This window comes from Alternaria metachromatica (genome assembly GCF_023757995.1).
Source record: "Alternaria metachromatica strain BMP 0045 chromosome Unknown scaffold_2, whole genome shotgun sequence".
NCBI classification, from domain to species: domain Eukaryota; kingdom Fungi; phylum Ascomycota; class Dothideomycetes; order Pleosporales; family Pleosporaceae; genus Alternaria; species Alternaria metachromatica.
Window position 1 is genome coordinate 1086827 of NW_026055493.1, and position 15542 is coordinate 1102368.

General features: G+C 52.1%; 6 protein-coding genes across 6 annotated transcripts; 2 read left to right on the plus strand and 4 right to left on the minus strand.

Moving 5' to 3' along the window:
- Positions 1–611: 611 nt before the first annotated feature.
- J4E83_001189 (uncharacterized protein) lies at positions 612–2056 on the plus strand (the record flags this gene model as incomplete). Its single annotated transcript, XM_049328146.1, has 5 exons — positions 612–679; positions 732–784; positions 861–887; positions 946–1541; positions 1589–2056. The coding sequence occupies 5 exons, from the start codon at positions 612–614 to the stop codon at positions 2054–2056; spliced, it is 1212 nt and encodes a 403-aa protein (XP_049192664.1).
- Positions 2057–2178: 122 nt separating this feature from the next.
- Positions 2179–3144, minus strand: J4E83_001190 (uncharacterized protein; the record flags this gene model as incomplete). Its single annotated transcript, XM_049328147.1, has 1 exon — positions 2179–3144. The coding sequence occupies one exon, from the start codon at positions 3142–3144 to the stop codon at positions 2179–2181; it is 966 nt and encodes a 321-aa protein (XP_049192665.1).
- Positions 3145–3910: 766 nt separating this feature from the next.
- On the plus strand, positions 3911–5674 carry J4E83_001191 (uncharacterized protein; the record flags this gene model as incomplete). Its single annotated transcript, XM_049328148.1, has 1 exon — positions 3911–5674. The coding sequence occupies one exon, from the start codon at positions 3911–3913 to the stop codon at positions 5672–5674; it is 1764 nt and encodes a 587-aa protein (XP_049192666.1).
- Positions 5675–8003: 2329 nt separating this feature from the next.
- On the minus strand, positions 8004–9332 carry J4E83_001192 (uncharacterized protein; the record flags this gene model as incomplete). The annotated part of the gene is made up of 1 exon (XM_049328149.1): positions 8004–9332. One exon carries the CDS (start codon positions 9330–9332, stop codon positions 8004–8006), a length of 1329 nt encoding a protein of 442 aa, XP_049192667.1.
- A 937-nt stretch (positions 9333–10269) lies between these two features.
- Positions 10270–11087, minus strand: J4E83_001193 (uncharacterized protein; the record flags this gene model as incomplete). Its single annotated transcript, XM_049328150.1, has 3 exons — positions 10270–10563; positions 10632–10820; positions 10935–11087. The coding sequence occupies 3 exons, from the start codon at positions 11085–11087 to the stop codon at positions 10270–10272; spliced, it is 636 nt and encodes a 211-aa protein (XP_049192668.1).
- A 705-nt stretch (positions 11088–11792) lies between these two features.
- Positions 11793–15496, minus strand: J4E83_001194 (uncharacterized protein; the record flags this gene model as incomplete). The annotated part of the gene is made up of 7 exons (XM_049328151.1): positions 11793–11905; positions 11954–12083; positions 12134–12433; positions 12482–14596; positions 14643–14751; positions 14804–15423; positions 15488–15496. 7 exons carry the CDS (start codon positions 15494–15496, stop codon positions 11793–11795), a joined length of 3396 nt encoding a protein of 1131 aa, XP_049192669.1.
- Between the last annotated feature and the right edge of the window lie 46 nt (positions 15497–15542).

Consider the following 15542-nt stretch of genomic DNA (forward strand, 5'->3'; position numbering starts at 1 on the left):
ACCGGCTGTTCGATGAACAAACAAACATGCTGGCAGCGAAAGATCACGACTGTCACTAAGCGAACTTAGCGTCCGCGCGCCATCATGAAGATGTGGAAGGTACCTAGGTATGCTCGCGTTCTTTTCCATTTAATGAGACTGCGCTCTGATGAAAACCAGCTTTCCTGCTTCCTAATTGTGACTGCATCCAAATCATTCATGAGCCTCTTGCGAGCGCACTGCTCCAGCCCCACAAGCCAGTAGACACGACGGTGGGAGAGTTGGCATGGGGCTTGGTTCGTAGTACCGTCGCCTTCAACTGTTGACTTTTGCCAACTCGTAATTACCATGGCAACATGAATCAGATAAAGATGCGATTCTCACGATCACAGTCGGATGCCCGGGCACGCATAAAGTGTAGTCGTTCTTAACTTTTCCCGATGCAGTAGTCCGTGGTGCGTACTTCTGGGGAAGGTTTGCCGAACCCCGCATTACCGTGTACACACACGCGTCTAGCCAGCGCTCGCGTCGAGACTATCTCAACGAGCAATTGAACTTGGTTATAAGCAGCAATAAGTTACGATGTTCTTTCAGACAGTTGACCAGAACCCATCTTCTTACAAATCCCCATCATGAACGGCCATGCGGAACCGAGCAAGCGTCAACGCTTCGACGTGCCTGCCAAGATGAAAGCATTACAGTAGGCATGCTCGGCGCGTGACATACGATGTCTCATTGCTAAGATAATCAAGATACTCTGGCCCCGAGAAATTCGCAGTCGAGACCATCGACGTTCCAACAATCGGTGATGATGATGTTCTTGTACATCACACTATTCATCACCCCGCGGTATTTGCTGCACTAACACACGAAAGGTTAAGATCTCAGCCTGCGGTGTATGCGGAACAGTAAGTAGTAGAAGAGGAGAAAGACTTTGGGGCATACATCATACTGACCACCTTGAAGGATTTGCATTACCAGTAAGCTTCGGATGCGAAAAGGTTGCGACGCATGCACTGACTCGGCATGTTCACATCTGCAGCAAAGGCGAGTTTCTGGCAAAGGTGAGATCATCAGGAAACGATGTATTGAACAAAGCTGACTTTCTTGAAGTATCCTTTGATACCCGGTACGAGCGATCGTTCACTTCTCCACACACCTCACTCACCTCCCCAGGCCACGAAGCAGCAGGCACCGTCGCCGCTATCGGGAAGAACGTCAATAACGTCGCGGTTGGTGACCGCGTAGCAGCCGATGCCTTACAGCCATGTCTGAACTGTTTCTACTGCACGCGCAGAAAGACCCAACTCTGTGAGAATGTCATCGGGTATGGCGGTAATGTTCCGGGTGGTTTTGCAGAGTACTGCAGATACCCAGCTCGTATGGTCTTCCCTATTGGAAACCTTCCGGATCTAGAGGCCGTCTTGCTCGAACCCGCCGCATGCGCCGCGCATGGTATCGAGAGAATGCAGATGGATGTCGGAAGCAGAGTACTGCTTTTTGGGTGCGGACCGACCGGCATGCTGTTAGCTCAGTTGATCAAGATGAATGGCGCTGCTCATGTATGCAGCACGTCCAAAGGTTACGCGTAACTACTAACGCGACCTAGTTAACCATCGCTTCAAAAGGCGGCCCGAAACTCGATCTCGCGCGCGAACTCAACATCGCCGATTCCTACATCACCATATCTGATGATAACCCCGGAGATGACATGGCCGCGCTCTCGACCGACAATCCCTACGGTTTCGATATTGTCGTGGAAGCCACAGGCGCACCGACAGTTCTGGAAAAGTCCATCGAGTACGTGCGTAAAGGCGGTAAGCTGGTGGTCTACGGCGTATACGACGAAAGTGTGAAAATTGCATGGTCGCCCTTCCGGATCTGGGAAAATGAGATCACGATTCTGGCTAGCTTCTGCAGCATGAGCCACATACCGCATGTCTTGGAGTATGTGAATGCTGGGAAATTGAAGTTGGGCGGCATTGCGAACAAGACGTATCGAATCGAGCAATGGGAGGAGTGCCTGGACGCGGTGAGGAAACAAGAGGTTGTCAAGGCTGCTATTGTGTTCGACTGATGCGAATCGTGGTAGTAAGAAAATAGACGGAGAACCTCGAGGCCTCACAAACGACATATCTTTAAACGGTATGGACGAGGTTCAAAAGTGTATTAGCGTGGCGCTCCGAAATCTATAACTACTTATGAGTACATCTTCTTGTGGAAGTCGGTATTCGCCAGATCCACAGCCCGCTTCGTAGCCTCAATGAGGTCCTCCTTTGGAAGTCCCAATTCATCATTGTTCAGCTTATGATCCCTCTCGAACAAGCCTGCCTCATCGATGAAGTACCTCGTGTACAAAGCTGTCGCAAAAGACATGCGATCACCCATCATCATCTTCTCCCTAGCAGTGGCCAAGCGCTGCTTTAACGGCTCCGACGTAATCTTCCAGTCTTTCTCCGTGGTGCCAGTAACCTTCTGTACCGCCTCGAGCATCTCGCGTTGGTTGAGGGCGAACGACGATACGAAAGTCATCCGGTTGCGGTACTGCTCCAGTGTCGGCCCGTTGCCATCAGATGCCGATACTGGCAAAGATAGCAAGTTCGCCACAGCCAGCCCGGTCTGGGGCCATGTGGCAGTGTTCAGCCGCTGCTTCCCATCGTCAAAGTACATGACCTCTCGCTTCGGAATATCGATGCCAAAGTAAGCGCCGCTGAGCGAGTACTCATACCAGAAGCCAGAGGTCACGCCTATCCAAGAAGACACTTCGAGCGACTCGATGAGGTTGCGAGCTATCGTCTTGCCAGGCCCAATGGTTTCGTTCTGGATCTCTTCGGTGTTGTACATGCCGAACTCGTTTGGTAGAATCCATGGTACGCCGGCTTGAGCTGCGGCACGGATGAGCTTCTCCTGCGCATTACCACCGAAGACGCTCATTGTGATAACGAGTGCATCTTGTCCAGTCAAGGCTTTGCTTATGGTGTCTGGGCTGTCGTAGTCGATGCGTGCGACGTTGACGCCGGATGGGAAAGTGGCCTTGGACTCCGTACGCGTGATGGCGGTGACGTTAAAATGGTTCTTTGCAAGGAGGGCGGAGGTAATGTATGAACCGACGTTGCCATTGGCACCGACTACGGCGATGTTCTTGAGTTTGGATAGCAATGCCATATTGACAAGTGTGAGGACGAAGGGGTGTAGAGTGAGGAACACAGAAGCGTGTTGAATTGTCACTTCAAAAGTTGGGAGTGACTTCCTTCTATATACCTCTTGAGATACGTTAGGAAACATCAATGTTGAGAGGCATACGGTCGGTGTTCGGTCGTAACCTTCTAACTCCGCCCATGCATAGACAAGAAGGTGCTCGCATGCTGCAACCAGTGTAGCTCGATGAGCCAATACACACAATGTCGACTGGTAACACTGGTTGAGCCTTGTTCAGGCCTCCAGATCCATACATGGCGAGCTAAGTATGCACCGAAGTCCGATCGCTGACATGATCCGTCCGAGCTGGATAGGCGTTAAAGCGCGAGCACCGAAGTGTATGGTGATGTCATCTACAGATTCGGTTAGCGCGTGTGGCTATGGCCCGGGCGCCCATCTCCACATCCGCGGTCAACGATCTCCGCGCATGGAAGACGCGTCAAAAGAAGGGGTGACGGACGTCCTCACGACTTCTCGTCATGCGATCTTACCCCAACCAAGTCGGATGTTACGCAATGCTCGTTCCGTCTCCGTCATTTCGCTGGAGTCTTGCGCGGACGAATGCCACGCCGCATAAGTGTGGCCGCCTAAAGACAGCAGCTCAGCTGCAGGCGTTCGCCAATCATGTGTGTCTTGCACAGCCCCTCCACCAGGGGACGAAAATCTCAGGCCTGCCTGATTCTCTCCAGCAATCGCGACAGCATTGCCTCGACAACGACGCAGAGCCTGCGACATGACGGCTATTCAGGATTACCAGTACCAACCACTCGCAAACGATGGCAACACGCGTTTCATACAGCTGTACCCAGCGGCGCACTTCGAAGACCCCATACGCGTCGACATCGTCGAACGGGCGTACGATCCCTCCAAGACCCAAGACCCAGTCAGCTACGAAGCTTTATCGTATGCTTGGGGCTCAGATGAAGATTCGGCGTACATCTTCGTTGGGGCGAACTCTCGCTTGCGTGTCCGTCACAATGTTATTCAGATCCTTAGGTACCTGAGGGACGGTATTACCCCAGAATGCACTGCCCGAACCCTGTGGATTGACGCTATATGCATCAATCAAGCGGACGACGAGGAGAAAGGAAAGCAGGTTACCGTGATGGGAGAACTCTACGCATGTGCTACGAGTGTGCTGATCTGGACTGGAGAGCCCGGGTGCGATTTGCAAGCGCTACAGCGCAGCTTTGAACGAAAGATAGAATACACGCGCGATGGGGAAGCTCGCTTCATGCAGTTCTTTGAGACCGGATGGTTTACGAGGCGCTGGGTAGTCCAAGAGATCATGCATGCCCGCGAAGCCTACATCATTTCGGGTAGTGGCACAATGCAGTGGCAGCAGTTCCGTGTCTTTGTCGAACATCTGGAACAGAACGTTTCCTACGAAGCAGTGACACCACATTTTACGGCAATCTTGCATCGCTTGAGCAATCTCACTGCAGTACGAGATACCAAGTCTGACGAGCTGTCTCAGTGCGATGAAAATACTACTGGTGCCCAAACGGATCGTATCGTAGCTGGAGCCGAAAATATGACGACACTTTTGACACGGTTCTCTACTACCAGATGTGCAGATGATCGCGACAGAATCTATGCACTACGAAGTCTCAGTTCGACATCAATTGTAGTCGACTACCAAGTCTCAGTCAATGAGCTTTATGATCGGTTGGGCAAGATCGAAGTGATCCGATTTCCAATGGCCATCATGAGCTGCGCTGGGTCCTTCGGTGGACTCGCTGCTTCATGGGTCCCGGATTGGAGGTTACCCATGCGATACAGGCCTTTCCAGTCATCTCTCAAGTACGAATGCTCAACTCTGCCAGTAGGGGTGTCATTGGTTACCGTTGAAAATAGCCTGCTCACGATACAGGCAACCTTTGGTGGCGTCGTCGATAGTGTCGTAGATTCGCCAGGACCCGAACATGAGACAGAAGAGAGGACCCTGTACCGATGGGGTAACTACTTCATCCAACATCACGCCATCGGTACGCCAGAGCAGAAATCGATGGATGCAATGATCTTGTATTGTGCTCTGAAGGTGATACCCATCGAAGACGATGTTGCGGATCCGCATCCCTCTCCTTACAAAGCACAGCTGCGATCTCGTTGGGAAAACATACTCCGTCGTTGGAATTCATACGAAAAATCAAATAGGAATAGGAAACCCGTTTTACGCCTGTTATCCGAAGCAAACAGGATGGGCCTCGCCCACACAAAGGAGGGCCGCTCGTGCTTTTTCACAAGTGCTGGGCTGTTCGGATTAGGACCAAGCACAATACAGGTCGGCGACTACGTTGTGAACATGCCAGGATGCGACTCCATGATGGCACTACGTCCTCTCAAGATTGAACAGGATATCAAGCAGGTGGAAGGGAACATGGGACCACCTCAGCATCCGGCTATGACGGTCGTCGGTGACTGCTGGATGCCCGAACTTATCAAATCCAATAGGCAAAATACTGCATCTAACCTTCGCACGTTTCACATAGTGTAGAAGGGCAAAGCCTAGCAGCATCTGTAAGTACCTTTTTCGACGGAATGTATGCACTAGGTAACAACGTAGGCACCGCGACAGTACAGAATCAATCCACAAGCGCGATTGACTGTCATACCACTACGGAATAATCTCATCTTAGCGAGCTTCACCTTCATGATCAACCCCTTGGTTCTCTTCTTCAACATACTCTTCATCTTCCTCATGCTCTTCCTCATCCTCATCCTCAGTTCCATCATCCATGACCTCCGCATTCTCCGCATTTCTTTGCGGCCTCGCCCGGCGAGGTCGTCTGACAAATATTGCACCTCTTTGCGGTGTGTGTGGAGTGTTTGGCGCTCGAGTAATCACCGGTGTGCGATGTGGTCCACTCTGCATCGGCACTGACCATGCGGCTCTTGCACGCGCCTCACCCCTCGATTGATCCCGACACATTCCCGTCGAACTTGCACCTCGCCTTCCTAAACCAGGTGAGGGTGGACGAAACTCATATCCCATATGGCCGCGCTCCCCATATTCGAAACCACCATACCCCTGGTCCATTCCACCGAAAGGCTGATTGAGGTTCTGATTGTGCTGGAATGTCTGTGGCCTTGGAGCTGGCGGAGCTGTACGGTTTTCATCCTCAGAAGGTGTATACCAAGCTGAAGCGGCAAATGGGTCGGGCCGTCTTGGACGTTCGTGTGCATAACAGCGCGGTCCTAGTCGGGCTGCGGGCATTCCCAGCGGGGCTTGCGCCGTAATGGATGTACTGAGGCCTGCCATATTCCTTGCCCAAGAATGCAAAGCATCCAGTTCACGAAGAAAATTGTGGAGCTCGGATTGCTCGATGAGAAAGAATGTTGACGGCATGTTGGATGGTGTTATCTTTAGGGCTTTAGGAAAGTACACGATAAGAATCTTCACACTCAGCTGGATTGTGTGAAACAAGAGGGCTTCTTGAATATATACATCGAGATTAAATGCGCTGGTATAGAATGGTGCGCTCGTAGGCCACGTCTACTAACTGCGTACTCCGAGAATGGAACCGGACGCTTCGTGGAGTGTTTGGCGAGCATACGGGATTTATTTGCCATTGCAAATTAGGGCTGTTCGCTACATCGCACTATACAGTCACGATCAACACGGCCGTTTGCTAAGACTCACGAAGCCACTGTCCAACAGACTCATCCGCTCATCACAAGTTTCAAAATATGGAGAAGGTATTACGAACGCGAAGGTCGTCGCAATGACCCAATCACAACTGATTTAAGCCACATCTTCCCGCACCACTCACCCGCTTCATCCGTCCCAACGCCTACTCCTACTATCCCTCCCGCTCTCTCATTCTAATTGCCTCTCCCATATCGCAAACACCCTGAAGATCAATACTATCACAACAGGCAACCAAAATGCTATCAGACCCCTATCCACATTCGTAAACCGCGACACACCACCTACACTGTCTAGCTGACCCGGGTGTAGATAGTCCTGGGTATAGAGCAGCATGCGCACGGCGATGTAGTGAGTAGCGTAAGCAGCAAGGCTGGCCGCATACGCGATCTCGAACAAAGAGAGGGCGAGTACGATGGGTAAGAGGACAAGGGGTGGTAGGGCGCGTTGATTGGCCATCTTGTGATCTGCAGGGTGGTGAAGAACGATGAGTTTAAACAAAGTTAGTGAAGCTTCAAGAAGACGGGAATGGAAGTCACAGCAGAGTAAGATGTGATGGATGTTTTATCGTGTATTTTCTAGACTATTTTCTCGTCCCCGGTTTCCGTGTTGATAATAGCGCCCTTTACATCAAGCGGCCGCGTTGATAATGGTGATGATGATGAACATGCAACTGCGTTCGCGTCGCTTAGCCGCAAAGCCGCAAACGCTACTAGCAATGATGCAGCCCGTGAAATGTGTGATGGTAATGTCGTCGAACGCAGAAGTGAACGCAAAAGAGAAAGATAAAGGAAAATGGAGAAAAGCAAACGCCGTGCTTTGTTCTTCCGTGAACTGTGTCCGCCCAGTATGGTATCGTAATGCGATTGACCAAACGCCTTGCTGTGTTCTTCCGTGAACCGCTTCCGCCCAGTGTGGTAATGTGAAGCAGATAATCAAACGCCGTATGCAAAGAGGAAAAGTGTGTCCCGATGCCGGTCGAGATATCCTGTAGCCAAACACCGAATGTAAAGACTGCGAGGTAATCCTGCAGCCAGACACCGAATGCAAAGACCGCGAGGTGTCCAGACGCCGATCAGGATGTCCTGTAGTTAAACGACAATAGTGTGAGAGTGAGGTGTGTCGGCCTGCCATGAGGTTGTCCAAGCGTGCCTCGAACGGATGTGGTGATGTAATCTTAGAACGAGTTGTCGAGGATGTTCGACTTCGCAGGCTCATAGCCGGCGTAAGGGCCAGCGTAAGGGCCAGCGTGCTGCATCTGCCAGTGCAACTCCGCAGACTGCTCACTCTTCTGAGCTTCTTCCATAGCCTCATTGGATGCGAGCCAGCTTGTGAGCTTAGACCTGAGTCTCTGATCTTCTGGATCCTCTGTGTTCTTCGGCTGCTGCTCTGTAATTGTCTGCGCGACCTTGGCTACCTTGGCGGCTGGGCTTGCCTCATCGTCGTCAGAACGAGGCCTCTTCAGCTGAGGCGCCGGTTGTGTTTGCTGAATACGTTGTGTCTGCGGCTCCTGATGTTGCTGAGCTGGTGGAGCTTGCTGAATACGTTGTGCCGGCGGCTCCTGATGTTGCTGAGCTTGTGGAGCTTGCTGAATACGTTGCACATGCGACTGCTGATGTTGCCGAGCTTGTGGAGCTTGCAGAATACGTGGTGACTGCAGCTGTCGATGTTGCTGTACTTCTGGAGTTCGCAGAATACGTTGAGGCTGTTGCGCGAGCTGTTGCGGCTGCGACACCTGCTGTAGCTGCCGGGCTGGTTGATGCTGCTGCATTTGTTGCATTTTCTGCTGCTGTAGCTTCTGCGCGTTTTGCATCTGCTGGTAGACGCTGCTAAGATGCTGCATTTGCTGTATTCCGGAACCCTGTCTGAATCGTTGCAATTTCTCAGGACTGAACGAGCTGACGTATTGCTGTGCAAAATTGTTGAAGTGTGCCTGTCGCAGCGCCTGCTGCTTTGCCTGTTGTTGCGCCTGTTGCGCTGCCAGTTGCTGCGCTGCCAGTTGCTGCGCTGCCAGTTGTTGTGCTGCCAGTTGTTGCGCTTCCTGTTGCTTTGCCTGTTGCGCCGCCATCTGCTGCCCGCGTGCCTTGTGAATCTCTTGCTGTTTGCGTTTCTCGATCGCGTTCCTAACGATCTCGTTTTGCTTCTGGGAAGGTAACTGTTGGAACTGTTGCTTTGCCTGCGGGTCCAACCTCTGGAAGTAGGCCATTCCAAACAGGGCAAACTGGCGGTTCTGACGTGCCTGAGCTTCCTCGCGAGTGGGAGGCTGCGCTTGCATAGTGGTAGGGCGCGGCTGTGATTGAGTTGATATGGCCTGAGAGCGCATGTACTGGGCCATCATCTGCGGACTCATCTTGGGAGTCGGCAACTGCGCTTGAAGAGGGAAGGCCATCGCGGGATCGTGCGGTGACTGAGTCTGATAGCGACCGAGTGCGCCCTGTGGGGTTTTCGGGCCGCTGGTGTAGCTATTCACGGAATCCCGCCTGACGGTGTCGTCGTTTGCTGCCATGACGAGCAACTGGTGTGGGTTGAAAGAGCAAAGGTAAAGGGATGTAAAGATGGAAGTAGCGGGTGAAAATGCTCAAGTTGTGGGTGATGGGATCAAAATAGAGGGTTGTGATAGTCAAGATGGTGGGATGTGAGAGTTAAAGTTGAAAGAAGGTGACAAGGAGGAAAAAGGCAGACTATGTGGCCTCTGTGTGCGCATTACCACGCTCACCTAACCGAACGGAGCGAGAGATATTGCGAGAACAGGTGACTCAATCGGACGGCCGGCCACAATAGAAGCGAAAGGACAAGTGAGAGTGAGAGGGAATTGCAACGGCCGCGCTGCTACTGGCTGCCCGATAGTCGTCGACCACAGAATTCAGGGTCCAGTGATCAAGTCCCTTAACGCCGAAATCCCAAGAGTCTGGCAGCGTCCAGGAGGTTGAAGAAACAATTAGTCGCAAAGGGACCTACATATAATAGTCTTGCAAAACTTACGATTCCAACGATATCGATATTGAGCTAGTATGCGGGAAGGTGAGTGGGGGAGCACGGGCCTCCAATGCGACTTAGAGGGAAGTGCGCGCGGGTTCGCCTAGGGACGGATAGCAATGCAGGCACGTTTGTCAGCACATTTCGTACTGAATCCAAGGGCGTTAACAAGCGGATGGCTCTTGCACATCGTTCCAAAATTCTCGTAAACTTGCTAGTGCGCCAGAATACCACAAAGATGCCGCGGTGTTTTACACACTCCGGCAGCCCCAAAGCGCCCAAAATAGGTAAATCAAACAAAGTGCGCTCGTCTCGACCTGTGTGACAGTAATCAATATGACATCTTCAGACTTCCAGTCCGAACCATGGTTGAGCCCCAGTTTTGAACGTGGACCAGCGTCTATACGTAGCCTGCCAACACGCGTCAGCCCACAGTGCCCCAAACTCCTCTCATGATGAGAGAGCTGTCATATAATACCTTTCCTGGCGCCCTGGAAAAAGAAGCGGACAATGAAGACCTGCAGTCCTGCCATGGTCATAATCAAGCCCGACTCCATCAAACTGAAGTTGAATATCCTCTTCTCAGTGCTCTTGACGGTACTGAAGTTGCGGTTCTCGCGCGTGCGGAAGTACTTTTGGTTGCGGGAGATGGTGGAGAGTTGCGCGGAGAGCTTGAGGATGGATTCTTCGAGGACAGAGGTCTGCTCGGGGGAGGAGCCCTGCTTGGATGGGATTTTGGCGCGGGCGGCTTCGTTCTCAACCTGTAAGAACATGGAGTCAGCATTGTGGTTCGGCGATGTCTGGAGAGATATGGCCAGGTGGTACGTACGGCGATCTCGAAATCGACCATCTTCTCGGCGAACGTGCTCATCTCATTGTTGAAGCAGAAACGGTATTCGCCCACGTCAAGCGCTGTGAAGACAAAATCGCCCTGTCGCTCCTTGGTACCGTCGAGGATGACTTTGTCTGTGGGGCCGACAACCGAGTAGTCGACATCGAAAGAGCCTCCAGATTGCACCTGTTCACATGCCTGTCAGCTCGATTGCCATAGATTTTGCTGCTACTGCATGGCGATGTGGTTCTGAACGGCCCAAAAGCAATTGCGCATAGATCTTCCGGGTGGAACACATACTGCAAAGTAAAAGGCCAGCTTGGTCCCCTTGTTCTCAACGGTCGCGAAGAAGCATGCTTTCTCGTGTGCTTCTAATCGGTAGGTGAGAGCGGTTGCGTACACAGCCGTGGTATATGCCAGCAACGCGCTGAAGAGGGTGAGTAGTGACCGCATCGTGTTCGTTGGCGTGGACGACTGCGTTTGTTGATGCGTGCTCGTGTGTTGGAAGTTACAGCTGTCGACATCGAATGTCGGCGGTAGTTTTTGCCGACGCAACGCATGCAGGGAGGGAAGGCGCGGGGAACGAGCCACCAGCCAATGAAGATCAAGGCGACCGCGTACAGGTAGCGCGAAATGCAGATCCTCGACGCGTAGTCAAGTCACACTTATCATGTTGCGCGTTCATATGAACCTGTTGCGACTGCTAATAGTTTTTATCTTTATGTTCGGAATTGGAAGCCGTGGTATATTGTTACCTCGTTCCTTCCCGGATAGGTGGCTGGTGGCTGGTACCATGGGATGGGTGGAAAATTCAGTCGACAACCACAGTGCAAGTTACACTGGTGACATGAAAGCAGAATGATGATATCTTTGGGACTAATCTACACTGCTTACTTACTGATCCAAAATGATACGCCATAATCATGTGCCCAACGCCTGCGCCTACCTCCCACGCACGCTACTCCGCCTATGCAATACTTGCAATATTTCAAGCTCCATTGCGCCATGTATGTTGGAGGGTGCGCAACCAACGCTTCATTGCCACTCCCTGTGAAATGCTGGCAAAACTTTGCGGACAATCTCATGCCGATCGTACCCGTGTCGAGTAATGTCGCGCACCGTGCTTTTCTTCGTATCTTACACAGTCATTGCGCTGCTTCAACGAATGAAGATGGAATCAGTCTTTCCCCAAAGCGTCTTTGTCTTGGCGGGGTGTTCAAGACCAAGTGATACATCGTCACGCGCACCTACCAAGTCCCAAAGTACTTCATCTGTGACTTCGTCAGTGCTGCAATATCACCATTGCCAAAGTGGCTTACCGTCATCGATTGGCTCAGGCTTCGCGTATTGACCCTTGCCGACAAGAGAAAACTTGATCTTGTCCAATTGCTTGCCCTTGATCTTGGTGAAGTCTGAGAGTCGCTGTTTTGTTTCGCTAAAAGGCTCGCCCTGATGTATGTTAGTGCAAGTAGAGGAGGTAGGCTTATGGCTGCACGTACCTCTTTCAGCGCAAACTGGAACGGGATACCATGTGCCTTCGATGGCTCCCTGTCAAAGTGGAATACCGAAATCTTCTTCGATGCATCGTCTTCGGGGTAAGGCGCAGCAAAGATTGACGTGTAGTCGTAGAGGCTCATGACAGAGTGATCTGGCGGGAGGACCCTGTGGAACTTGTTCACATGTGCCTCGTAGACCCGCACCTTTTGCATCACCTCGTCGCTGATGCCCGCTTTCTTTTGCAGCGCTTCAACGAGATCCGCAACTTGGGCATTCTTGGGTACCATCAAAACGTGCTCCTCCTGTATGACGTTAGTTTGAAGCAAAAACAATCACTGTGTTCAACTCACCTCTTTGCTGAGACCCTCAGGGAGCCACACCACCTTTACAGGTTTCCTCAGCTCTAATTCCTTCAGGCTCATATCCAAGACCTCGTAAAACAGGGCATCGTTTCGCTGATTTGCGCTTGCCGAATAGTTGTATGGGCCAGGGAAGAGGATGTTGTTCAGAGTTGACGTGGGGTTGTACTTGACAGGGTTTTTAGGCTTGCCAGCAGTGCTAACCGTCGAGAAGCGGATATAGCTAGAGTCGGTTTTGAGGTACTCAGCCACCTTGCTGGAGAACTGGTCGTACGCCATCTTTTTGCTGAGAGTCAAGGAGAATGTGGGTAGATCTGTATCAGGCAGCTTAGGCACGAACTCGATGCTGACTCTGTTCAAGAGGTAGTCGTAGAATTCCTTTGCCTCAGTGTAGCCTCCTGCAGTGGTTATCTGTGCGGTTTCCTTGTCGCCCAGTACGCGCTGGACCGTGATGATGTCACCATCTTGTATCTCCGAGGCTGCCAGTGTGACTTTTGGCTTCATCGCTTCGATCATATTCTGTTTGATCTCCTCAGAAAGCTTGATCTGCGTACCCGCTGGCCAGCCCAGCATCTTTGTGATTGCTGGAGTTAGATCGGAAACCTTGTCTTGGAATCCGGCGTAGAAGGTGCCAACACCGAATAGACTCTGCTCTTCTGCGTCGAAGTGCTTCAAAAAGATCATCAATGGGCGGTTGTTAGCCTGACCCTTGAGGTCCACTAGCTTCTCGCCAAACACTGGCGCGCCGCTTTCGTCGCGTTCTTGAGCTTTCTCGATCCACATCCTGAACTGCGACTGTTTCGTGCCATGTTTGCTGGCAGCCTCTTCGACGGTCATCTCCGGGAATTCCAGTGCGGTATCGGGGCGAATTGTGCCGTTTTGTCTATTAACCATCGACCATGGCCGCAACATATCGGCTTCGGTTCCTAGATCTTGGGCGACCGTAACCGCAAAGTCGGCCATAGTTGTGCTTCGGAGCACACGGTAGACCCTTGGGCTAGCAGGTGTGTCTGCGTCGGCTTTCCATGGAACGATGTCAAAACCTTGGTGGGCCTTGAACTGTTCATCTGACGCGACCGCAACGTCCATGTAGAGATGAGCTTCCTCGCGTTCCTTCTTCCTGCGCTCAAACAATGCCCGTTCTTCAGCCAGTCGTTCTGCCAGATGCTTCGGTGGTTCTACCGCCTTGCTGTCGATAAGAACTTGATCAAGCCTCGTCTCCCTAATGTATACCAACATGTAGGCGCTCATTGAGCGTTTTGCGGACCAGGCTCTGGTGTAGGGATTGCGTTGGCCAGTGTTCCCGTTGGCCTGGGCGTAGTCACCACCAAAGTTTTCTTCCAGCGCCTCACGTAGTGTCGCTCGAGTCACACGGTCGTCGTCGAATTTGTAATAGTGGCCGTCTTTCGTTGGCTTCAGGAAGGCGTAATAGTGACCAGCGTTGAGATCACCGCTGTGAACCAAGACGCCGTGGAGGTGGTATATCCAGGATTCGGATCGATCGGCTCCGTCGGAGAGATATGGCGCAGCGTCCCACACTTCGGGGAATTCGTACCGGTCGTTCACCTTCATCATGGCGTCGCGCGTGAAGTCGTATTCGAAGCGCTTCAGCTGGAGATGTAGTACTGGCGGAAAGCTTTCGAAGATGACACCCTTTTTAGCGTCTTGCAACCCAAAACCCTCTGCAAAATACTTATTTTCGCCGTCCATGGTCTCGACCTGCACGTAGTCTTTGAAGCTGTCGTCCAGGTTCTTGTTCCCGCTCACGTTCAATTGGATGTCCCAGAAATCCTCAACCCGGGACGATTCGTAATCGACGTTGATACATGATATGTAGGTCTTCATCTTACCAACAAACATGTTGGTCAAGGCACCCTCGGCTTCAGTGCCCTTCATCCTCTCATCGAGCTTGTCCATGAGCACACGGGACAACTCCTGTACGTCCTGCTGTTCGAAAATCTGCTTCGAGTCCCAACCAAATGAATGTGTCAGCTCTGTGGTTCCTACGGCGTTGTTTGATGTTTGGAGAAGGTAGAAGAGGCGTTGTAGGGCGTATGCGCTATTCGAACGATCGGCTTCCTCGGCAGTCGGGATCTGGTAAACAGCCTGGCGGAGTCAGCTGTTGTTCTGCGTGTTGAAATTGGTGTCATACCTGGCGGAAAGCATTGGTAAAGAAAAGCGACTGTAAGAGCGAGTTCAGGTAGCATGTTGCGCCCTGGTTCTTCAAGCCGACCATGCCGGTCTCTTTCTTGGAGTCGTAGCTTTACAAGTCAGAAAACATCGTGGGCAAAACTGTGCATCCGTGAAACTCACTTGATGAAGTTGTGCCATAACACTCCCGTGGGGTCTTTGAGCACTCTTATGTATGCAGTCACATTGGCCGCATTGTCTTCCACCATTGGCCGTCCCCGGTCTTCCCAGGAGTTGCTGAAGAGTTTTCTGAGCTCTGCAAAGCGTGTGAAGCCCCAGTCGCCTTCGTCGGCAGTAAAGCGGTGGTGTGCGGTGTGTGTGGTGAATATGGTAGGGTCCTTGGGGTTCCAGAGTACAAGCATGAACTCGACACAGGCATACCAATCCTCTGGCATTTGCTTTTCTTCATAGGCCTGTTCCAGGTAGAAGGACGCAAAGTCGACGTTGTTACCGTACGGGAAAAATAGTATCCGCCAGGGATGACCGCCGCACTCGAATATTGGGCCATGTTCACGTCGTGTGAGTTGGCGCCAGTCCCTGATCTCCCATGTGTTGTATACTTCAGCCTCGGTCTCGTACTCCGGATTCTTGGGCATGTGTCTCTTCATGAAGGCATCGTACTCGTCGGCGCGGGGCTCGGGTTCGGCGTCGACCTCGTCCATTTGGTCGTCTGTGTCGGGCGTGATTATGGCCACGTCGGCCTTCTCGTCGTACTCGTGGTCCACGAGCATGTCGCTTTCGATCTGCGTGGGTGAGTGGGTCAGCGTGGCCGCGTCTGGCGAGACGCTGGCGAAGGCGCAAGCTTACCTGATCCATGGCGGCGTCGTCTTTCCGGCAGGTGCGGATGGAAGCGGGGGCAGAT